This window comes from Podarcis pityusensis (assembly GCF_964106645.2).
Source record: "Podarcis pityusensis genome assembly, chromosome: 4".
Lineage (NCBI taxonomy): Eukaryota > Metazoa > Chordata > Lepidosauria > Squamata > Lacertidae > Podarcis > Podarcis pityusensis.
Window position 1 is genome coordinate 87,052,858 of NC_138027.1, and position 25,543 is coordinate 87,078,400.

Here is a 25,543-nt window from a genome sequence, read left to right on the forward strand (position 1 = left end):
GCTACCTCTCAAGGTATGGTTCAAAAGTATTTTGAATGTGCATTCTGGGAAATGATATACAATGAGTTGAAAAAAATGTTTAACATAACTTTTGTGAAAAAAACAGCTTTTTTTACTAGGAATTTTAGATGCAGAGATACTAAACGAGCAGAAATGATTGTTTATGTATGCGATGACAGCAGCATGGATACTAATGGCCCAGAGACGGAAAGAAGATAAAGTCCCGACCAGAGACGAATAGCTGATGAAGATGATGGACTATGCTTAAATGGCGAAAATGACCAGAAAAATCAGAAACCAAGAAGATAGAAACTTTAATAAGGAATGGGGGAAATTTACAATTTACTTAAGAGAACACCGTAAACAACTAAAAGCTTTGGTGGGATTTGAGTAACGCTTGTAATGTATTAAAAACTAAGGAGGAAAGGGATTATTTCAAGAAAGCAGAGAAAATATATGATGCAGTGGAAAAAGTTTGATAATGGAAACCATGGAGGGGTGGAGGAAAGTTCAAGGTTTCAGGAATTCTGAATGTTGATGATGATGATTAATGTTTGAATTTAAATGTATAGAGTAAAACTGAATAAATTTTTTTTTGGTAAAAAATAAATAAAACAGGCATGAGCCAGGAAAAATAATAAAATTGCAATGTGGCTATCTTGGAGTGACCAATTCAACTTAGAAGAGAAGCAAAAATGGTTACCAAGAGAGATACCTTTGCTGAAACCTGGACTCCCTTCTTTTCATATGTAAGCGAAGGAGATAACAATTCTTTCCCACCAACGAGCGCATTGCCTGGCCCCCACAATTGAGGGAGGTGACGCCGTGTGCCATGTGCGAGTGACATCAGCACGCCAGTGATAGTTGTGTTTTAAAATGTGTGCACTCAAACATGTGGTATTCCAATTTGGATACAAGCATTTAATAGAGAAGTTGAACAAATTCAAGCAACCTTTCTTCATAAAATCCTTGGTGCCCCTAAATGCGTAAATTATTTAACCTTATGTGCTGAATCTGGTCAACATCTGACAGAAAACCAAAGCATGGCTCTCCACAATCAAGGCCTGGCTGAAAGTCCATTTTAGAAAGTGTGTTCTCATTAAAAGAGAGCACGTGTTGCGGTGGGGGCAGCCAAGACACCCTTCTGTTGCCAGGCAGTTTGGGATGGGATGCCTCTGGCGGGGATTGGTAGCCTGAGTTGCTGGGGTAATTTTGATGTTGCCAGTTTGGGGGTGGGAACAGAGATTTTTTAAACAGTGCTCACAGCGATCTGCTTTCTCTTTCGCTGCGTGTACCGGATCACCCGCCCTCCCTCCCTTAATTTGGGTCTTGTGCGTTGACCTTGCTATGCCTGTCATGGGGTCGTCTGCCGTTGGGGCAGGGGCCTGGTAGGAATTTTGTCCATTTGGCTGATTGGCTGAGGCCATTTGGTTTTTGCCGACTGCGTAGCAAATCGTCACAACTTGTAAGGTTGCGGTTAGGCATTGGTTAAAATTGGTTGGAGGAGGGGTAAGGATTGGCTGGGCCTGCCCCTCCAATGTTGCTGCTGCAAGGGAATTCCATTAAAGGAATTCAGGGGCTTGCCATCCTTTTGTCCAAACCCCTGGAATCGGGTTTGGGCTGCTTAAGCCCCTGGGAGCATGCGGGGAGAAGCTGAGGCCTGTGGCGTAGCTCCAGTTCTCCCCAACATTGTTTCCCCTCACTGACTTTTGCTGGAATCCAGAGGTCACTTCTGTCCCCAGGCGGGGGGACAGATAGTCCTAACCAATGCCTAAGCAACCACTCACTCACATCCATGTATGTTAATAAAGTTGTGGCCAAAATTATGCCAAAAACCTTAAACAAAAATTCTGTGTGAAGTGTGTGTTATTGGGGTGGGGGTGTCTTGGGGAACTCGACACGCAACAGCATCTAATTCCTTCTTAACCTCTATGCTTAAAGACCATATTTTATCCAGATTGTATAGAGCAGGGGTGGCCAACTCCCAAGAGACAGAATTAAAAACTGGCAGTGATCTACCCCCTTTTGGGGGGTTCAGGTCAAAGTTGTTGAACTTTTTTTAAGGAAGGAGGACAGCCAGGGGTACAAGGCTAAGTTGTTGAGCTTTTTGAGAGAGGTGGGAAGCCCCAATTTTTGAGAATTCAAACCTAAGCTCAAGGGAGAATGGGGAACAGCCACTCACCAACGGATTGCTGGAGAAACAAACAGCCTCAGTGAGTAAATTCCGTCTTCCGTTCTGCAGATCATGTGACAATGGAGGGTGGGGCAGGATTCTATTTTAACAACGCTAAGGGACACAGCAATCGACCCGGGGATCTCCCAGTAGATCGTGATTGACCTGTTGGACATCCCTGGTATAGAGCAATTCAAGACAAAATCTGTAGTTTGGCCATTGCCCTCGAGAACCTTGAAGTACGTGATGAAAATCAAGCAGTGGCTCTAAGACCACGAAAGACAGCACTTGTTACCTCATACTCTGAGCTCTTGTTCTCCAGAGGCCTTAGGTATCAAAACATCCCACGGGACTTGTGTCAAATATCTAAAGGATCTACTACTCCCTTCCCATCGAAGAGCTTTTATGCTTGCGAGACTAAATGCTTTTCCCTCCCACATTCCATTTCAAGCCCGTATGTGTGCCTGCGATCAAGAAGTACCTGATTCAATGGACCACATTCTCTTAGATTGTCCTTTACACAGCAGACCTCGCCAGCTGATGCTGAGCAAAATGTTGGACATTCGGCCCACAACTCTGAGAAGAAGCCAAATAAGGTTTCTCCTGGCAGATTGGGACAAAGACATTACTGCTTTAGTAGCTTCCCTTTTAGCCACAGTTTTACCCGAAAGGTAAAACTATCCTTTCGGGAAACAGACATGGCATAGCAGAATATCCAAATGCACACCATAGTGTGACCCTTGATAGCTTCACCCTTGCCTTTCTAATTATTCCAGTTACACGAAATGTTTTATACTGTGATGCCAATAAAGGTACCTGATTGATCGATTGAACACACCCTCCAACCCCAAGACTTCTATATTGGCAAAACCTATCTGGTGTTTCGCAACTTTCTGATTAGTTGCAGGACCTTAGCCAGACCTAGCATAGTACACGCAGAATCCACAGAAGCAATTGGCGACTTGGCTGCTGACAGGATAGACGAAGCAGGAACCAGGAACTTGTAGTTAGGTGTTTATTATATACAGTGGACTATTTACAGGAACAGAACACAGATCTTTAGCTAGCTCTCTCTGACACGACTCACAACTCCTACACTCACTGACACAGAACAACTGAACCCAAACTCTGAACTACCAGTTAGTAGGCCATTAATTATCACTCCCTTGAGAGAGCTTGACTAATCAGGGAGCGGTCTCCATGTCTCTGTTATCACCAGGCAGACTTACTCCTTCAGATTGCCTTCTGGCTGTCTGCCAAACCTTAATTGACTCTGTGTGAGTAGCTGCACGTACACAGTTTCTCAACATCTTATATGTGTGAGCAGGCTCCTGGTGTCCTCCTACTAGGGAAGGCTTTTCATGCAGCAGTATTTCACCTTGTTGAATTCAAGAGCAGCAGTTCTGGTTATGTTAAATCAATTTTAAGTTCCCTCGTTTTGCCAGAAGACCAGCATTTGGAGAACAGCTTCACATATCACATTTTAAACCAGACTCCTTTTAAGATGCTGAGAGGTCCAGCATCTGAAATTCACTTCCTTCTGACTGCAGCATGTGTCAATGTCATTCCTCTTCTCTTGGTTGGCAAAAAAACCTTCCCTAAATATGCTTATGATCCCTTTAAAAAGAGCCATCTATATTTGACATCAGAAGCAATATGTTAAGGTTTTATGTCTCCAAAACTGAGAGACAAAAATAAAATAAAATACTGCTTTTGATTCACTTACCATGTATTTCCCTCCTTAAGTCCTTCTGCATATGGGCTCTTTTCAGTTTTCGTCAACTAACATAAACATCAAAAACAAAGTTAAGGAAAATATTTACACATAAATACATAATGATAAACTATATTGTGAAAGTTATCATCTCATCTTTCTACCACTTTTCTTGGCAGCAAATGTTGAGAGTATTGGAAGTAATTTCTCTCAGATGATCCCGTTCTGTAGAGAGAACAGGCAATGATGGCAGGTCTTGACTGCAGCATTATTGATTGCTATTTATTTCTGAAAAATCACTTGGAAAAAGCTCTTTCTCCTTCACAATTTGAAAGGACAAAGTCAGAAAAAGATAAAAAACAATGCTAACCTTTCAAAAATTCCAGTCAGTTCCTAACTGTAAATACCTGCCTGCAAACACATAGACCATATGTATGGGCTCATCAGGGGGTTTCGATTTGTTGTAACTCTTTGAGTTTACACTTAGTGGTTTGCTTCTGCCTAATACATTCAGTGTTGCTTAGGAGGCCATTTTAGACCCATCACTTGAGGAATGTCCTGCCCTTTATAAATTCCTGATAAAATATTAAAACTTCAGTAGTTGACACCCAAACAGCCCACTGACGTCCCCATTAGTGTCTATTTGTGTCACCAAGCGAGAACTGAACAACACTCAAAGTGTTTTTATTTCTTATTTAGCCCCCCCCCCTTTTTATGACAGTGTGGGTTCATATGGGCCCAATCATAACATCAAGCAACTACTCCAAATATGTATAAACTTCCATCAAAAGCAAGTCTTTCAAAGTTCATGCATCTTTCATCGTCTGTGTAACCCTTGCTCACCACTTAAAAGAAAGGACCAAAGGATTTATGATGAAGTCAGAATAAGCGTTCTTAAGAACATTTCATGTGCTGAACAGACTAGACGGCAAAGATCAAAATAAAGGCCTAACCACCAGAATAAACTCACGAGACATGTCTCTAAAGTGCAATCAGATGGCCCTATCTTTCCCTCACACACTTGTGGTAGCATGACTACCACTGAGTCAACCAAAACCCATAGAAGCACCCTCCAAGCATTGTGACCTTGAATTTGATATTTGTGTGAGGAAATCCATCCTTTCAGTTCAGCATATGATTGACAGAGCACCCTCTTGGCGAAATGCCTTGCAACTAGGGCTGTGCCCACCAAATTTTCACTTCAAATGTTGACCTTTTGACAACTTTCTGCTGAATCATTGGGCAAATTATGTGACAATTGATAATACCTGGTCTGTTGGGGCTGAGCCAGCCCAGCAGCTTCTCAGTCACCTAGAATGACTTGTCTTGGGCTGAGAAGTTTCAGAGCTGGTCTTCAAGATGACAAGGAAAGAGTTTAGATAGTCCTGAAGGGCTGTTTATGGGAGTCCCCTGACTTGAGTGAGCCAGTCTTCCTTTACATGTGGTTGAGGGTGGGGCCGTTGACACACGATCACTGTGTTTAATGGGAGACAGACTCCTTATCTGTGTAGAAATGTTAGGAAAGATATCAGAGAAGCCTTTAAACAGCTCCATTTTTTTAAAAAAATGGTGTGAAACCAGCCATGCTATTCCAGGATACAATATCCCCCCACTCCAATAAACGCCAAACATTTTCCTTACCTTACCACTGAAATCTTGTCCTAAAGGCCCAGGTATATGTATCTGTTTCTCTCCATCTCAAAGCCTATTCCAATGTCTTTCCTTCTTTCTTTTCATGGTTGGAAGCTCAATTAGTTTCATGCAATACTGTGCAGATTTTTTTGCATGGCGAGAATCTCCTTTTTTGCTGCTGGTCAACATTTAAAGAATATGTATAGTTACTGTAAGTGTGTTTAGGTACCCCCCCCCAAAAAAAACCCCTCTCTTGATAGTGTGTGTCCCTGTGAGCTCTGGCTTCTGTAAATATCCTTCTTTTTCTTTGTGGAGCTTGCAACTGTTCAGTGCTTATCCTCATTACAAGTTGACCTAATTCTAGTAGGACATGATTTGTACAATTAGAGCCATTGTATGGCCTCCTTTCAAACGCCAGTGTGTTTGAATAAATACTGTATGCATGACACTTTAAAAGTTACACTTGAAAGGTCCTGTCGTTGAAATCTTAGTAAAAATTGTAGCTGCAAGACTTTCTGGGGCTTTTCCCACACCCTAAGCTGCATTATATAAGCATTGCAACTGGATTCCATCTGAATTATTTTATAACAATAAAACTGCTCCACCCTGTTGAGAAGCAGAAGGAACTCACTGGGTCAGGTGGTGGTGTTGTGCAGAGAAGTCAGTGTGGTGTTCAGTGGTGTGTGGTGAAATTTGTTTTAGGTGATGTGGTGGGAATGTAAAAAGGTGAAATGCTTCTGGGAGATGATATATAATGAGTTGGAAAAAATGTTGAAATATACATTTATAAAGAAACCAGAAGCATTTTTATTGGGCATTGTGGGGAGTGATATAAATAGAAAGGAATGTAAGCTCTTTTTATATGCAATAACAGCAGCAAGAATATTATTGGCCCAAAAATGGAAGCAAGAAGAGTTACCGTCGATTGAAGAATGGAGGATGAAGTTAATGGACTATGCAGAATTAGATAAACTAACAGGAAGGATTCGAAACCGGCGAGACCAGAAATTCACGGAAGACTGGAGTAAATTTACGGACTATTTGAAAAGTAATAGTGAAGAACAGATGACGTTTGTAGGGTTGCAATACGTTTTGTGAGGAGTATTATTAGAAGTATTGTAAAAATGGATAAGGGGGAGGATGATTTGCTAAGAAATGTAAGGGCAATATAAAGTTAAGAAATGCATAAGAAGTGGTTAAAACGGTGGATCATCAGAGGTGCTGGTGGAAGTCCAAAAAGACTGTATAAGTGATAAGTTTTGTGGTACATTTTATAATTTATATGTTAAAATTAATAAAAAATATTATTAAAAAAAAATGTTTTAGGGGAAGAGTTTGGGCTAGAGGTTCCAGCTTGTGAGGGAGATTGGGTGGGGCACAACGCACATGCGACTTCCTGATGTCATGCTCGTGAGCATGGTGCCTCCTTCCTGAAGCTGGACAGAAACTTCCCAGATTTTGGGAAGGAGGTGCCAGGGCTCCGACAGGATGCTGCAGCCCTTCTGCCTCCTTCCCAAAACCAGGTGGGCTTTAGGAAGTTTGAAAGAGAGCTCTTGGACCCATCAGAGCATCGTGCCTCCCTCCCTAAGCTGGGCAGAAGCTTCTCGGGCTTTGGGAAGGAGGTGCCCAGATTTAATACTTTAATACTCTAATTTACCAGGAACGTTCAGGGGGCTAGCCTAGTCCCCCGTGTCCACTGACCACACACCATTGGTGGTGCCAATGCACTGGTGAAGGCAACCTGCCATTAACGCTGGTGTCTTTGCACTGTGTTGGTTTCTCAGCTGCCTCATCCTTCGTTCTGCCCTCCTGGCAAGCAACAGTGATCTACCTAATAGGAAGCTGGTATATAGGCCAAGTGCATATGGAAGCAAATTATATTGTTTTCTCTCTATGGTTTAGTACAGGGGGAGGCAGTTGGCCAGACTTGTATATATGCCAACAGAACGTACTAGCCTGCAGAAATCTTTACTAGCTTGCTACAAGGCTTCCGTGTTGAGTGCAGGTGAGGGCAATCCCATCCTCCACAGCTCACAGGAAATGCGAGCTTTTGACTCCTTGGCAGGTTGTGTTTTTTTAAAAGAGGGGGCAGAGGATCCAGCACTGCTCTGCAAGCCCTTTGTGTTTCTGTGCTGGTTGCAGAGAAATTGACTTTCTTTCCTCTGTGGCTGGCTTAGGAAACCATCAACTTTTCTGGACTCCACAGGCCCTCTCATTCACCTCCAAACAGGGATGGGGAATCTGGAGATGCCTAGGTTTGAACTGGAAGCCATTCCCCAAACTCTTTGCTGCATAATTCCCATTGCTATTGCTGTTTTTAAGACTTACTGTATCAATGAGAAGCAAGCAGACAATCAAAACTTGGAGCATCTACACATATACATTTGGTTGCAGTGAACATAAGAGCAAAACAAGCAGGCAACAGAAAACCTCCCACAAATATATCATCCACAACACACAAACCAATAAACACTAGTCAAGCGAAAAGGGAAAGGGGATAACTCAGTCTATAATTTTACTCTGTAAGGTAAAGGTAAAGGGACCCCTGACCATTAGGTCCAGTCGTGACCGACTCTGGGGTTGCAGCGCTCATTTCGCTTTATTGGCCGAGGGAGCCGGAGTACAGCTTCCGGATCATGTGGCCAGCATGACTAAGCCGCTTCTGGTGAACCAGAGCAGCGCACGGAAACTCTGTTTACCTTCCCGCTGGAGTTTATCTACTTGCACTTTGATGTGCTTTCGAACGGCTAGGTTGGCAGGAGCAGGGACCGAGCAACGGGAGCTCACCCCGTTGTGGGGATTCGAACTGCCAACCTTCTGATCGGCAAGTCCTAGGCTCTGTGGTTTAACCCACAGTGCCACCCATGGCCACACTTCACTCTATAAAGTCACCTAATATTTGTTTACCTTTGTTTTGATTTTGAATAGCTTCATTTTGCTGCCAGTGATGGCACTATAATATAGAATGTTAGTAAAAATTAATTTCCCAAAATGCCAAGAGGAGATTTCTCTAGGAACCCTAAAAAAGTAAGAAAAGCTGCTCTGAAACAGACCAAACACTGATCTGGTTCAATGGCCCAGAACATGCTTCTGAGAAGCCCCTCAGCAATAGCCCTGTTTCATTACTCATCTCACCCCAACCCCAAAGCAGCTAGTATTCAGTAGCAAACTGCCTCTGAATCTACAGCTATGATGATCGCAAAGGACAGGTTCACTTCATCTGGGAGATCAGATTTTTCTTTTTTCTTTTTTGTCAGAGCATATTCCAAAAATTACTCGCCGTATGCTTCCCCCTCGCAGACACTGACAAAATAGCGTTTTCGCCAGCAAGCTGGTTTAAAACTTTTTGAGGTTTTAATAGCTTTTAAGAACTCAACTGTAGCTATTGTGTTGTAAATTCTTTAGCGGCATGTGTGGGATGTGCTAGCAAATTCTTGCAAAGAGACCTTTCTCTGGAGGTTTTCATCCCGCTTGATTTAGAATGAGCAGGATTTTACAGTGTCAATAACCCCCCAGCTGTTTGCAGAGCCCTGTCCTGGCGATGGGAAGACATTGTAGCCTGAAATCCATATAAAGCACAAACTTTTTCTTTCATGATCAAGCTCGCACAAAAGGATTGCATGCAATGTTAGGTAGATTTGCAGTAGATCTCACTTCGTAAAAGTAACAGTGGGGCAAAAGCTTTATTAGAAATGTGTGTGTGTGTGTGAGAGAGAGAGAGAGAGAGAGAGAGAGGGAGGGAGGGAGGGAGAGAGAGAGAGAGAGAGAGAGAGAGAGATTTTACATCTCAAGCAAACATAGTACAGTGGTACCTCGGGTTAAGAACTTAATTTGTTCTGGAGGTCCGTTCTTAACCTGAAACTGTTCTTAACCTGAAGCACCACTTTAGCTAATGGGGCCTCCCGCTGCCGCCGCACCACGCCACCGCCACACGATTTCTGTTCTTATCCTGAAGCAAAGTTCTTAACCTGAGGTACTATTTCTGGGTTAGTGGAGTCTGTAACCTGAAGCGTCTGTAACCTGTAAACTAAAAAGGCCTGTTTCCAGTGACTGAGACCAGTGGCATAGCTAGCCCATGGGGGTGGGGTGAGCTGTGTGGCGCCTCTCTGCCGCCTCCCCATCGGCTGTAGGGCAGCTGAGGGAGAGGCGGTGGGCAGACGCAAGTCCCACACTGCCGTTTCAGGCAGCATGGAGCCTGCAGGGACCCAAGCCACCATGTCACTTCCAGGAGAGACACATGGCTCGGGCACACTGCAGGCCCCATGGTAAGTGCCAGCCCCCGCGGTGTGGCGCCCAGTGCCAGCCACATTTTGTTACATTTGCTGACTGAACTAAAAAGTTTAGTGAACCCATGTTTTAAACAAACAAACAAACAAACAAACAAACAAACAAATCAACCAACCAAAACTCATATTTTTGTCACTCCCCTCAGTGATGGCCCCGGGGTGGCCCGTACCACCTGCACTCCCCTTTCCTCCGCCACTGGCTCTTCTTGTATTCTAGGTAAGCACTTTAAGAGTGAGGGAATATCCGCACTGGTGCTTGTTTCTTGCAGTTCCACTCACACAGCACATCAGCTTCCTGCACTCCACATCAACAGTAGGCTGCCAATAGCGAAATGAAGTAAAAAAATTCATTCATAAGAAATTCCCACCGTGAAAAAAAGGTTTTAAGTGCTTATACTCACAGTGCTAAGCAAATAAACTAGAAAATAACACTTGCAGCTGTAAGTATCTTATTTTTCCATCTTTTAATAATTTCAATATGTGGGGTGGGTGACAATAAATTTTCCACACCGGGTACCACCTGACCTTGATATGCCACTGCCCCTCACGTCTTCAGTTAGGTTCTGAGTGCAAAGCCAGCCCCTCTCCTTGCCTCTTTTCCCAGCAGCACCCCTTGCCTCAGGCCTCTGAGAAAGAGACTTTGGGGCTTCGGTTCCCTCCAGTCTCTGGTTCATCCCCCCCCCAACCTGGACAAATCCAGATGCCTTCCCTGGGGAGTCTCTCCTTGCCTTGGCAAAAGGCGGGCGGCAGCACCTGGCAAACTGGGTGGCAAGCTGGACGCTGGCCTGATTCACTGCAGGACAGTTTGGGGGAGAAGGGGAGACAAGCCGCCACATCATACAACCATATGTCTGGCAACGAAAATCCACCTCTTTATTTTATATCTATTAAAATTTTATATTTAACTCTCAGTTTCTTCCCTTGCCAGACAAGGCTGCTCTGAGCCTGGTTTTGCCCGGGGAGGGCGGGGTATAAATAAAAAGTAGTAGTTGTTATTATTATTACTATTATTATTATTATTATTATGATTATGATTATGATTATGATTATGATTATTTAAACCTAGAAACATATTTTTGCCATTCTTTGAAGCATCTTGTTCTGCATACTATTGGAGTGGTTTGAAATAAAAATAGAATTTGGGGCAAAATATATTCATTTTTATAATCAAAATTCTTCCCATTAGAGAGAGTTTCATTCTTCCCCATAACTCAAGGTTTTTTCTTATATCTTTTCATGTCATAATTGTCTTGAAATATATTGGAGTTTTTCACTGTTAACCATATTTCCAGATACTTCACCTTTTTCTCAGTTGTCAGCCCACTGGCCATCTGCCAATCTTTTTTTGCCTGTGCATCCATCTTTTTCACCAAAACCTTAGTTTTAGTTGTTTTAAGATCTGCAACTTCTCCATATTTCCTTATTTCCTCCAATAACTTAGGTACACTTTTTTATAAGATTTTTTATTAGGAATTGTAACATAACATTTTATCAATAAAACATATCATCCTCATTTCCCCCCTCCATTTTTCCCTTCCCCTTCCCCAAAATAGAAACCCTCCTCCCGCCACCCCCCAGACTTCCCTCAGCTCCTCTCTCTGGTTTTTCCATACTTAGAATTTTCTGCATATTATAAAATTGTAAAAATCCTTAACCTATTTGTCTATATGTTATTAATAATAAATTTGTGAATGTTTATTCAAAACCTGCCAAGGAGTCCAGTTCATTTTGTTGTTTATTTAAATACTTTGTAAAAGGTTCCCAATTTTCTTTAAAGTCACAGTTGTCCTTATCACGTAGTCTGTATGTCAATTTTGCCAATTCTGCATAGTCCATCAGTTTCTCTTGCCATAGTTCTTCAGTTGGGGTTTCTTCATTCTTCCATCCTTGTGCTATTAAGACTCTTGCCGCCCTTGTCACATACATAAAGATATTCTTAAATTTCCTTGGCAGGTCTTTCCCTAAAATCCCTAATAAAAATGCTTCAGGTTTTTTGACAAATGTTAATTGGAACATTTTCTTCCACTCATTATATATCATTTCCCAAAATTTTCTAATTTTACTGCAATCCCACCACATATGGTAAAAAGTCCCTTCTTTTTCCTTACATTTCCAATACATGTTTGAACCGGTTTTATACATTCTTCCTATCTGTACTGGTGTTGTATACCATCTATACATCATTTTCATATAATTTTCTTTCAACAGAGAGCAATCTGTAAATTTTAAATCAGTTTTCCATAATCTTTCCCAGTCTTCAAAAATTATATTGTGACCTATATCCTGTGCCCATTTAATCATTACTGATTTCACCTCTTCATCTTTTGTTTCCCATTCTAACAGACACCTAAATATCCACCTTTCAGCAGCTTCACCTTCCCTTCTACAATTTCCTTTTGGAATCTGGATGTCGTATAGCTAAATCCTTTCTTGTTATCTTCTTTGTATATTTCATGTAGTTGCCAATAATGTAACCAACTCTGAAAATGGTAATAACTTAGGTACACTTGTCAATGGTTCTTCTACAGAAAACACCACATCACCCGCTTTTATCTTATAATTCGCTTGGCCCACCCATATCCCCTTTATGTCAGAATTATTTCTTATCCTCTGTGCCAACACCTCTAGGGCTGATATAGATTGAAGCAGTGATAGGGGGCATCCTTTTTTTTATAAAAAAATATTTTTATTCATTTTACAATACAAAAATATAAAAACACATAACAAAATTTCTCACATATACATTTTTTGTGCTTCCCTCAGCTCTTCTGCAAATCCTCCATTTTAATCCTTCTTCTGCATTTCTTAATTTTATATTGCCTTTTATTATAAACCTCCTCCCTCTTATTCCCTTTTTTACAGTATTTCTAATATTTTTTTTCCACAAAGCCTCTTGCAAACCTACAAACGTTATTTGTTCATCGCCTATACTTTTCAAATAATCTACAAATTTACTCTAGTCTTTGGTGAATCTGTGGTCTCGTAGGCCTCGGATCCTTCCTGTTAATTTATCAAGTTCTGCGTATTCCATTAACTTCATTCTCCATTCTTCCATTGACGGTAGTTCTTCTTGATAGGGGGCATCCTTGCCTTGTCCCCTTCTATACCTTACATTTTTCCTGTAATGGCATTATTTACAATCAGGTTTGCAGTTTGATCTGTATAAATTGCCTTAATTCCTTTGATGAAAATGACTCCTAATTCCATTTCCCACCTAATAACTTAATCATAAATGACCAAAACCAAAAAGAAATTCAATAGGGACTAATCTAAGGTTCTGCACTTTAGCAGCAAGAACCAGCTGCACCAATATAAGATAAGGGATACCTGGTTTGCTAGTAGTACATGGGAAAAGGATCTAGGGGTCTTAGTGGACCACAAGCTTAACATGAGTCAACCCGCGAGTGATGCAGTAGTAAAAAATGCTCATGCTATTTTAGGCTGCAACAACAGAAAAGTGTCCAGATCAATGGAATACAATAATACAATGAAATTCAAAACAGTAACAATTTATTGCACATTTATTCAAATCCATTAAAAACTATTTTGTTTAAGTAATGCAAGAAAATCGATCAGCTTGATCCAGTGACACCAGAGAGAGCCATTTTCACTTGGAAGATGCAGCGAGCTTTTTTTCTCCTGCTATGGACAGTAGGACTCGAACCAATGGCTTCAGGATACAACAAAGGAGATTCCGACTGAACATTGTTCAACAGAGGAATGGACTCCCCTGGAAGGTGATGGACTCTCCTTCCTTGCAGGTTTTAAAGCAGAGATTAGATGACCAAATGTCGTGGATTCTTTCTTTCTTTCTTTCTTTCTTTCTTTCTTTCTTTCTTGCTTGTTCTGCCCAATCTCAGTCCATATTTCATGGCTGCTTAAATCTTCTGCCTCCCTCCTGATTCTCAGCGCCTCTTCTTCTGCCAGTCTTTGGCCAGTTGAGATATCCAAATAGAGCAAGGAGGAAAATTATAACTCCTCAATGATGATGTCATCTGGATGGAAAAGAATGAAAAAGAGAGAAAATCTGTTCAATCCTCTCGGGCTTCTTGTAGCTGGAGTCAGTCTGGGTGCTGCCCTCCCAGGGCAGGTGGGAAAGGCCTGCCAGGCAGGCAGCAGGTCCTGCAGGACTCCCAGCAAGAAGACCTGGGAGGTGTGTCTTGGGCAAACAAGGGACAGGGAGTTCATTGTCCCCAAGGTGTGGGGCTTGCTTACCTTCTTTCAGATTATTTCTGAAGCACGCCAGCTCCGGCCGAATCACTGTGTTCTGCAGAGGAAAGACAAATCTGAGTCAGTTGACATTATGAACCCCACCCTGGATGGGTGTAAGAGAAGCAGCCCCACCCAGGAAGGATGGAAGCAACCAAAGAACTGAATACAGGAAAGCAAAATACTTACTCTTAGGTTTGGGAATCTTCGTGAAAGGGCCAGCAGCAGGGATATACTGCTGGCCCCTAATTTTCTTTGGTCTTCACTCCCCAAAAGGGCGTAATATCGGAGGTCCTGCAGGATGAAAGAAATGGGTCAGTTAGTTGGGTAAGGGACAGCGGAGCAACCCTAAACCACTCCTGATGCTATCAGGATACTTACGGTAAGCAACTGGAGAAGGGTGCTAGTATTGGGGGCTTCTAGGAGGAGACCCCCCAGCAGGCTTTGGAATGGTCTCTTCAGTTCCTGTGGGAAAAGAGAGAAGAGAGGTTGAGTGCTGCTGGGTTAAATTTTGTAAGAGTGTAAAAAGAAGAAAGAGCTGTGCAAAGAGAACTTAAAGCAGAGGACATACCTCTTTGTCTTCCTCTGCGCTCCCCAGAACTGCCTCTGTTGTTCTGTGGAGGATAGCACTCACCATAGAGGGACTGAAGTGGGGTCTCATAAAACTGGAGAGAGAGAGGGAAGGGGTGAGACACTGCCTCCTCCAAGTCTCCCTTGTCCCCTTCTCCCTCCTGCCTGACTTGCCCACCCAAAGCTCCCCCTCGAGTTCTGTCCCCCTGCAGCCCCACCCACCCCAAAGACCCCACTCACCTCAACTGCAGAAGGGCCTCGAAGGCCAGGGCCAGGCTCAGGGGGCGATCCCTGAAGTACTCCAAGTGGCCAAGGATGTTCTAGAAGAGAGCAGAGGAGGAAAGTCAGCTCCTTCCAGGAGTCTCCAGAGGATGGCTCCAACCCCAAATGCCAGCCCCTCTCTGCCCCTCCCTCCCCATGGGGGTCCCTCAAACCACCCATCACTCACCAGAATGGCTTTGGTTGTCTCCTCCTTGGAGTACTTCAGGGTTCGGAGCCCCCTGAGCCGAGCTGCCTGGCAGTCCTGGATGATGCCCAGGAGATACAGCTGATCTTTGTCTAGCAGCTGAAAGGCAAAAGTCAGGCTGTCAGTTCCTTGCGGGGGGAGTGCTCCTCCACATCTGAGAGTGCAGAGTGGAGTGCAAGGGGGGGGGCAGGTCTGAGGGATCCCCTTCCTGCTCTCGTTTTATCCAATACTCACCGCAGCGGAAGGGATGTGGATTCCCAGCACATCTGCAAAATGAAGGACATGGGGACAGGTGAGTTCCTTCCTGAGCCCCTTGCAAGGCTTTTCCAAGAGTTTTCTCCTGGATTCCAAGTCCTACTACAGGAGAAGGACACCCCAGGCCTTGGGGGCCAATCCTGCCCCCAGAACATGGCTCCCCAGGGAAGGTGCCCCTCCCGCTGACAACTGCCCCCCTGCCTTGCCCCGCAGCCCAGCCCCCTGATTCTCCCATCAGACCCCACAAAACGGGGTGGTTGCTGGAGGGGGGCGTGTTTTCCAGATGCTGTCGCAAATAGGGTTGGATCCAGCCGTCTGGCTCTGTGCATCTTTTTACTAGATGCCCCCCTAGCCCATTCCTGCCCTCCTCCGTCCCCAAAAGGAGGGCCACTTGCTCACCCGACACCGCGGGCTGCTCCAGGACTTCTAGGGGGGCCACCTTCTTGCAGCTGATCAGCCGCCTTAAGCGCCTGAACCTAGAAGAGACGAGCAGAGAGAGCGACTCAGAAGCTGGCAGCCCCAATTCATGTGTGTGTGAGAGAGGAGGGGCGTCTGGCCCAATTCCTGCCATCTCTCTGCAGTTCTGCGACCTGAAAGTGCATCGCCAGAGCTGAAAAGAGGCAGCCCAGAGCAAGAATGGCTGGCAGAGAGAGAAAGGAGGTCCCAAGTGCTATGGGTTCTAGAGCTCCAGCCCAAAGGAAAGACAAGCCTTGCCAGCTGTTAAAGGGCTGCTCTGCCTCGTCTTCTTAGGACAGCCCTGCCCTTCCTTGGTGAGGGAGGAGACCCCTTGGAGGGTCCTCCAAGCATCAAGGTGTCCCAGAAGAGGAGCAGAACATGAGGAAGGGGGTGGAGCCTTTCTTGGAGCCAGAGAGACCCCCCAGGAAGGGGAAGAAGGCCAATGTTGTAGGGCAGCTGGAGAGATGCAAAATGGAGCCAGGCAGAGGTGTAGGGGTTGGAGGGCTGGACTGGGAGGACCTGGGAGAGCAGGGTTCAAATCTCCACTCAGCCATGAAGCTCCCTGGTGGACCAGAGAGCTAAAGCTGTGGAGGGGACCCAGGACTCACACCCCGCCCCCAGGAGACCAAGAGAAAGCAAAGGAATGGTACTTACAGCCTGCACATCTTCTTGATGAAACCCCCCCTATCTAAGCTAACTACCTAGCTAAAATTCCCACCCAAGCCTGATCCCAAACTCTGATCCCACCCCCACCCCCAAACCCAGCCCTAACTCTAAACCTAACCCCCACCCTAACCCTACACTTACCCCTAACTATTTCTCTACAAACAAAAGAAATATGCACACAAATGTGCACAAATGCACAAAATGCGCACAACTGCGCACAACTGTGCACAAATGCGCACAAATCTGCACAAATATGCAGAAACGCACACAAATGCACACAAATGCGCACAAATGTGCACAAATATGCACAAAAAAATAAAAAAAAATAAAAAATAAAAAATAAAAAAAATAAAAAATAAAAAATAAAATAAAAAAATAAAATAAAAAATAAAAAAAATAAAAAATAAAAAAATAAAAAATAAAAAATAAAAAATAAAAAATAAAAAAAGTGTTAAAATAAGAAAGGTAAAATAAAAAATGAAATAAATAAAAATAAAATAAAATGAATCAAATAAAAGTAATAAAGAAAAGAAAAAGAAAAATAGCAAGCAAATCTCTCCTCTTCTACAACCACCACCACCACTACCTCTCTCTCCTGACTCTCCTCACTAACCCACAATGGCCGCCTGCAAGTCAGAGGCTTTTAAGGGAAGAGCAAGAGATGTCACAAAGGAGGGCAGGTCCTTGTCACCATGGCAACCCCTCCACCTGGACCAGGCCCCTCCTGAGAGGTGATGCTTCTCTGTCAAAACTTTGAGGCACCTTCTGTTCCGACTGCTGCTGGGCTGTATCTTCTATCCACAGATTCACATCGGAATTTCACATCCTTCTTTCTGCAACCCCATTTCCTTTCCCACAAAACCTTCCTAAAGAAATTTTTAAAACTTTCTTCCAATCTTCATCCAACGTCATTCATTCCTCCCGATCGGAGGAAATCCGCCATTGCCAGAGGCGCCAACCCGGAAGTCACCCATACAAAGGTGACCATATACTTTCAGAAATACTAACCAGTCCTTCTTTTGACTTTCAACTTTTGAGTCAGAAATTGAACATGACTAATGCTTTGATGTCCTTGGTTGAAGGTAACCCCTACATGCTCAGATGTGATTTTCTCTTTCCTTACATAGTCTCGTGTTCAAAGTCTTTGAAAAGCTGACGTTAAATCTAAGTCCAACCCACGTCCTCATTTAGATTGCCGAATAAAACAAAGCCACTTCCTGCAAAAATCGGAAGGGACAGCTCTGTGGGAAGACCTGCTGGGATGAGCAGTTTATGATGTTGTGGATCTCAGTGGGCTGATTTCCAGCTCAGCTGGTGTTAAGCCCCCATCCCCAGCTCAGCTGAAGATATGCCAGCATAACTTGCTCATCCCAGCTCAGCCATAGCTCAGCTGGCTGAGTTGAAACTGACGGAGCCATTTATGGTATAAGCCATGGGTAGGCAAACTAAGGCCCAGGGGCCAGATGTGGCCCAATCACCTTCTAAATCTGGCCTGCAGACAGTCCAGGAATCAGCGTGTTTTTACATGAGTAGAATGTGTCCTTTTATTTAAAATGCATCTCTGGGTTATTTGTGGGGCATAGGAATTTGTTCATTTTCTTCTTCAAAATATAGCCTGGCCCCCACAAGGTCACAATGGACTGGCCCCCTGCTGAAAAAGATTGCTGACCCCTGGTGTAAGCAGTGGTGTAATGGGGGGGGGAGCCTCAGGAGAGGTTGCACCGGGCCCAAAATTGCTAGGGGGCACAAAATTTCAACACCTGGCGCTGCCTGAATTCAGCCGCATGCTTCTGTTGTTGGGCTCTGTTGAAAGGGCTCTGTTGAAAATGGCTTCTCCATGCGAACCAGGAAGTGACCTCTCCAGACAATGGGACAACTCTTCTTTTCTTATCTCGGTGGCTGTAAGCTCCTGGGTGATGCGGACGCTGTTAGACACTTAAATGCGCATGCATACTCTGTCGGTTTCCCACCCTCCCACTCACCCCTCCATGCTGTCCCGGGCTCTGACAACCCACGCTACGCCACTGGGTGTAAGTGCACCCAAAAGGGACATTCAGAAGGGAAAGGAGATTTAGGCTGGATCCCAAGCCCGTTCTGCTCAGTCATGTGATCTGGCAACCCAACATAAAACACTATTTTAAAGGTTTCTTTCCCCTTTGCCATGCTTAGGCAGAGCAACAGCAGAAGCCCTGCTGCTGAATGTCTTCCAATGTGGTGTAACTTTACACCAGCTTGCTTTGTGCCACCCTTTTGCACATGGGATTGACATCCCCAGCATCCCCCATGCCTGTCAAGGGAGCTGACACATAGCACACTTTGCAGAGCAGAGAGAGAAGGCAACCCCTGCTAACTTGCAGTTAAGGGATGCAGGTGGCGCTGTAGTCTAAACCACTGAGCCTCTTGGGCTTGCCGATCAGAAGGTTGGCGGTTCGAATCCCCACAATGGAGTGAGCTCCTGTTGCTCTATCCCAGCACCTGCCAACCTAGCAGATCAAAAGCACGCCAGTGCAAGTAGATGAATAGGTGCCACTGTGGTGGGAAGGTAAATGGCGTTTCCATGCACTCTGGTTTCCATCATGATGTTCTGTTGCTCCAGAAGCAATTTAGTCATGCTGGCCACATGCCCTGAAAGCTGTCTGTGGACAAACACCGGCTCCCTCGGCCTGAAAGCGAGATGAGCGCCGTAACCCCATAGTTGCCTTTGACTGGACTTAACCACCCAAGGGTCCTTTACCTTACCTTTACCTAGTCCCTTTATTAATGAATCAGAACAGAAAACACATGGAGACTCGAGCGACATACTCCACCATAGGGAACAGCTTCTCAGACTGTCTTGCACCTCTGACTTCACTCCATTCCCTCTACGTCAGGCCCTTCCCTCTGTCTATGGCGAGCTCTAAGGGACCCTCTCTGTCTCTGCTTGGCTCTCTGTTCTGTTATATGTCGCAAATGGGAGGAGCTGCCAGGCTGCCAGCAGAAACACTGTTCCGGGGGGCTCTGTAAAGCTGCTAAGTCGGACTCCTCTCTTTGCTCTGTGCTGGGGCACCTGCCTATTTCCCCCTTTTCCTCAGCCTCCAAGCTCCCAGTCTCTAGTACATCCCAGCTCTTCCCCTCCTATGGGGTGCATCCGGTTGCCCAGGATCCCGGGTCCAAATTCTCTTTCTTTGCACTTTCCCTGAGAGGGCTCTCGGTCAGGCGGTTTCTACCACTCCACCTCACCTAGTCAGTCCCTGACAATGCCCTTAGCAATCCTCAATGTATGGGTCAGCCCTCAATGCATAAGGATTTATTGTGGCAGTTTGCTTGGTCCTGATGAAGGTACTCTACTTTTGCTTGGAGATAATTCTTCTGCTGAACCAATGCAGCCATCTGGAATTTTGAGTGTGTGTGTGTGGTTTATTACAAAACTCCATTTAAGCATTATGAAGTATTTGAATGCTGACATATTTAATAGCACCGGAGATGTTCTCCATGTGTTCATGATCTGCCTGTTGCCCTCAGACATCAGACCTTGAGGGAAGTACACTCTGGCCTCTGCCATTGGCCAGGGACCCAAGGGACCGAGGGAGGCCACAGCCCCTGCCTCCCAGGAAGAACGTTATGGCCAGAGGAAGACAAGTCTGTCCCCATCCATCAGGAAGCAATGAGTTTGTTTCCTCCTTGCCTGCCAGAAAGAACACTTGGCTCCAATTGCAGAGCAGAAGGGAAGTACACTATGGCCCCATCCATCAGCCAGGGGACGAAAGACTGCTGGGTCATTTTCAGACCCTCCATCCAAGCAAGACCACCAGGGCTGGAAGATCAGCCTGGTCCCAAACTGTATATAAATCCCTGTTTTTAGTTCACCACTTTGTTTCTGGCACTGTCAAACTGTTCTCCCTTTCCCCCTTCCATTCCCCTCCCCTTCTATGTTTTCTCTTTTTAGATTTGTCAGCCTGCCTCTCCTTCTCCAAGCTTGGTTCTTATTTGGATGGGGTCACTGGAGGCAGGTAACAGGTTTATCCCACTCCTCAGCTGAGTACTCTTTTGCTTTCTCACATGTAAGCAAAGAAGTGAGAACTACAAAGCGTGTTCTCCTTCAATGGAGAGCACGTGTTGTGGTGGGGTCTAACAAGACATCCCACTGTTGCTGGGCGGGAAAGATAAGTTGGCCACCGTTGCGATTGGGCTCTTCTTGTCGTTGGGGAGAATTCGATGTTGCCATTTTGTGATTGACAGCCATAAGCTTTATATTCCCTGCGCGCAGCATTGAGCTTCCTCTTTTCGCTGTGTGCATCGGATCACCCTCCCACCCTCCCTATATTTAGGGTTTTTCGCTTGACCTTGCTATGCCTGTCATGGGGTCGTCTGCTTTTGGGGCAGGGGCCTGGTAGGAATTTTGTTCATTTGGCTGATCGGCTGGTGCCATTTGGTTTTTGCCTACTGCGCAGCAAATCGTCACAACTTGTAAGGTTGCGGTTAGGCATTGGTTTTATGAATTGGTTGGTGGAGGGGCATGGATTGGCTGTGCCTGCCCCTCCAATACTGCTGCTGCAAGAGTATTCCGTTAAAGGAATCCAGGGGCTTGCCATGCTTTTGTCTGAATCCTGTCAAGGGGCTAGGGCCACGCAAGAGCCCCTGGGAGCATTTGGGGAGAGGTGAGGGCATGGTACCCAGCTCCATCTTTCTCCCCATTCGCGGGCATGCAAATGTCAGTCTGTCCCCCATGGTGGGGTCAGATAGTCGCAACCAATGCCTCAGCAACCACTCACATTTTTTGTATTTTAATAAAGTTGTGGCCAAAATTATGCCAAAAACCTTAAACAAAAATTATGTGTGAATTGTGTTTTATTTGGGGTGGCCTGGGGACCTCAACACGCAACACAATGTGTGGATGGCTGTTCAGAGTGCCAGTCAACCAGCAGTTCCATTCCAGGATACTCCATTCTATTCCCTCTTTTCTAGGTTTCGTTTCTATAAACAGTTAGTATTCGGTCACCACTGAGTATACCCAGCCCTCATTGGAATGATTTCGGTTCTTTCCCTTGCCCTTTAGCTTTGGATGTGCAGCATTCCTGCGCTGATGGCATTGCAATGATTACAAGTCAGTTCCCACGGGGAAAACGGTGAGGCTATATTCCTGATCAGGTTTGAAAATATTTATGCAAATCTGTTTTCCCAGAGCTGTACACAAGCTGCTCAACCTTGCAAGATTTTCTGGAGCTAACCAGAAAGAATAAGGTCAGAGCAAAAAAATAAAAAAATAAAAATGTATTGAACATTTCAGGTCCCCTTCTAGAATGAACACATACAACAGAAACGCTCGTATTTTCTTTTGAGAGACAGAGAGAAGTTTGTTCATTCTTGCTGGTGACTGAGCTCACTGCAGGAAGCCAGAAGCAGATCTTGCTTGCCATAAACCCAATGGTGTTTTTCCCATATAAATAAATGGTTCCCATTCTTTCATATCTGAAATAGGTAAAGTGATGTCCTTGGGGATACTGTCCTGTTGAGGGCATGGTGTGTGTGTGTGTGTGTAAATTTGTCTCTGCGCAGAATGCACTGCACCCTCAGGGCTCTTTATGAATTGAAGGCTTTTCTCAAAACACATGTGCCGACAATGACATCTTGCTAGTTAAAAAGAAAAAGCATAGCCATGACACTGAACTCCAGTGCTAATGCTGCAGCTCAGGGAAAGCTCTTTAGAAGAGAGAGAAAAAAATGCCTATGAATGGATCTTACCTGAGCTTGCTTATTGCTGCTTGCTTAGCACCTTAGGCAAATATTTGTTTTCTACTGTGGTACATATTTGGCATTGTTTGAGCTAACCCTTCTTTCAGAGTACATATAGTTTTGTAAAAATGCCAATACCTCGCTTTTGAAACACAGTTTATGCAATCTCGGAATGTCATTGCATGCTTGTTTTCCAGCAGGGATATTCATACTTTCATCACCTTATCAGTAGATCGTTAAGGAGAAATTTCTCCTGCGATTCTTTATGCCCCACAAGGTAGGCAGCGTGTCATAATCTTAAGTTGCTCAGATCACGAAGGCTGTGATCGTAAGCTTATGCACTACGAAGAAAAGGCATTCTACTTTGCTCAGGGCTGTTTCACAAATTACATGGTAGACATTTCAAGTTGCCACACTGAGTTTATTCCCATCAGGGAACAGTAACTCAACAGACACCTGGGTGAGTGTACTTGTCTGTTACACATGTTTTCACAAATGCGATTGTCATATTCATGGTTGCCATTTGCAAGGGAACAAAAGTACAAAATTGGGCCTGAGTGTCTAAACCTGCAAATTACTTTCCCAATGTATAAAACGCAAAGAAGTTTAAATCCACATTTAACACATGCACACACAAATTTAGAAGATCTATATCAAATACAATCTAAAATCTCATTGTTATAATCATGGCAATATAAAATTACATCAGAACATCATCTTATATGGCCAGCAAAATGTGACCAACGATATTGCTATAGGCCAAAGATGTTTCAACCCTAGAAGGGTCTTCTCAAATGGTCAATATGCTTAAATATCAGTGTTGTCACCAAATATGACTCTTAGCTAGTCTGTATAGACCTCATGGACTGAGCTATCTTATCCATAGAAAATGTTCATGCCCTTTAATAGAGCTGAATGTATGTATGCTGTTATGTAGCTTGCCCGATCATTTGTGATTCAGGGGTTTACTCCAAGACGTTAGCTTTCAAAGGTCAGCCAGCAAACATGCATTTTTAAATGTGCATGCCATATCAAGAACACTGTACTCCAGAAACAGTGATGGTTCCCCACCCCCACCCCCAAATAATGTGCAAAACAGAAGCAAATCCCTTTCTAGTGCATGATAAAGTACATAAAATCTGTCATTTGGCCTGTTTTGCTGAGGCAAGGGATCCCTGCAGAATTGACTCTATGGCCACAGGATTTCCTGCTGCTGCCCAGATGTGCCACAAATTCCCTGTTGGGTTTGGGATGTTTTTTTACATTAATTAAGGACATACGAAGTAGCATCTGCTCAGTATAGCCTATGTACGCTAGCCTTTCCCAAACCTTGTGCTGTCAGATGCTTTTAGAATACAGTTCCTATCATCCTTGACCATTAACCATGCATTCCCTCCCTCCCACCCCTCTGTGCAGCCCTGGACACTGGTAACCCACACTATGCCACTGGGCAAAAGGTTGGGGAAGGCTGGTAAATGCTAATTGCCTAGTGCTGATTCCCTGAGTGTGGATCAGTGCCACCATCCGCATCTGTAGGGCTGAGTGAACCCAAAGGTTATTTACCAAAAAAAGACAAAGAAAACCCTTAGCAGGGGGAGGGGGACACCCAAACAGCCCAATAAGGACTGAACATTCTGAGTTGTTCTACAAGATGCTGGCTGAAAAGTGGACTGGACTGGTAAAGGGACCCCTGACCATTAGGTCCAGTCGTGGCCGACTCTGGGGTTGCAGCGCTCATCTCGCTTTATTGGCCGAGGGAGCCAGCATAGAGCTTCCGGGTCACGTGGGCAGCATGACTAAGCCGCTTCTGGCGAACCAGAGCACTGCATGGAAACACCATTTACCTTTCCACCGGAGCGATACCTATTTATCTACTTGCACTTTGACATGCTTTTGAACTGCTAGGTTGGCAGGAGCAGGGACCGAGCAACGGGAGCTCACCCCGTCACGGGGATTCGAACCGCCGACCTTCTGATCGGCAAGTCCTAGGCTCTGTGGTTTAACCCACAGCACAACCCGCGTCTCTTAGAGTGGGGTGGAGTGGGGAAATGGAAAATCAGGGCAGAGAGAGGTTTTAATATAGAGTGTCCTGGTTGGTTATATTTTGCTCCAGATCTTACGGAAGGGTGACATGGATATTTTTAAAATAAATAAATAGTAAATCCTCAGGGCATTGCATAACAATCCCTGCTTAAGCCTCAAAGTGTTTTGTTTGATCACTGGATGTGCTCGAGTCAAATAAAAGTTACAATATGGCAATGTGGTCAGTAAATGCTGAATCAGGGATTCCAGCCCCATCTTTCTCTCTTTTTTCCCAAGGGCAAAATCTGAATATATTTCATGTAAAGGAGTTGAGCTTTGGGGATTATTTATAGGGAATCTACTGAAATATGTATAAGATCCTAATATAGCAATTATATTTTGTCTGCTAGGATGTGGTCAACCACAACTTCTGCCTTGAACTCCAAGCCAACCCTCATGCTAAAGCCATCAGAGAATGTCTATAGCTGGATGAATTTGTGGTAAATATGTGAAGAAAAGGTAGGTCACCTCCAAAGCAGTTCAACACCGTGCTGCCATTCATCTGGTAAAGTGGTTGGCTGCGTCTATCCAAAGGGCATATGTCAAAGTCAAAATTCACAAACACTTTGAAATTGCATAGCTCTGAATATGCTGCTTCCGTCCTTAAATGCAAGTGTGGAAAACTAGTCTGCTTATTATATATTTGGATAATGAGACACTTGGGCTTCCAGTGAAAGAGATGTAACCCCAAACTTGCTCCTTTAGAGGGAATTCAACCTCACCCAGAACAGGTAACTTGCCAGGTATTAGAAGAGGCCTCACATTAATTTGAGACAAAATAAACATGGAAAACACACTTCCATTGGTAATCATAATTATGCCCAAGAAAAAATTACATATCCTCCAAGTGTCCCTATTTTCCAGGAATGTCCTTGATTTAGAGAAGCCATTCCAGTTTCAGATTTGATCCCAGAATGTCCCACTTTTCCTTAGGATGTGGCTAATTTCATTGGAGAACTGTTGGAGGGTATGGAGTTATCCAACTCCTGAGCCATCTGAAAGCAATCCTGTATAGGGAAGGTTTCTTTTTAATGCTTTCTTATGTCTTTATATATGTTGGAAGCCGCCCAGAGTGTCTGGGACAACCTAGTAAGTTGTGTGGGGTATAAAAAGTAAATTATCATTATGGAATGGGACGTCCCTATTTTCAGTGGAGAAATGTTGGAGGGTATGAAATTAAAGTTTGATTTACTTGTAAAACTCTGTTAATAGAAATCTACTAATTCGCCTCAGTAGAGGAATTTTAGAATCAGTTTAGACTGAGTTTACACAACTTCGAACCCAATGGCTATCAATTGAGTCCTGCCTCCATGTTTCCAGTT

At 44.3% G+C, this 25,543-nt stretch overlaps 2 protein-coding genes across 7 annotated transcripts in view; both read right to left on the reverse strand.

Moving 5' to 3' along the window:
• The window catches only part of LOC308475863 (uncharacterized protein), a 95,005-nt gene extending 92,403 nt beyond the window's left edge, over positions 1-2,602 (reverse strand). For 5 of the 6 annotated variants that reach the window (XR_013985424.1, XR_013985425.1, XR_013985426.1 and 2 more), the window contains exon 1: positions 2,183-2,602. The gene's annotated coding sequence lies outside the window, so the exon portion shown is untranslated. The remainder of the gene's footprint in view (positions 1-2,182) is intronic. The other variant, XR_013985428.1, reaches the window with a different exon arrangement.
• A 10,737-nt stretch (positions 2,603-13,339) lies between these two features.
• LOC308476177 (uncharacterized protein) lies at positions 13,340-15,880 on the reverse strand. Its single transcript, XM_081003653.1, has 9 exons — positions 15,705-15,880; positions 15,285-15,316; positions 15,033-15,149; positions 14,825-14,904; positions 14,586-14,679; positions 14,396-14,479; positions 14,204-14,308; positions 14,021-14,072; positions 13,340-13,800 (listed from the first exon to the last, which is right to left on the reverse strand). The coding sequence occupies exons 1-9, from the start codon at positions 15,874-15,876 to the stop codon at positions 13,775-13,777; spliced, it is 762 nt and encodes a 253-aa protein (XP_080859779.1). The 5' UTR covers positions 15,877-15,880; the 3' UTR covers positions 13,340-13,774.
• Between the last annotated feature and the right edge of the window lie 9,663 nt (positions 15,881-25,543).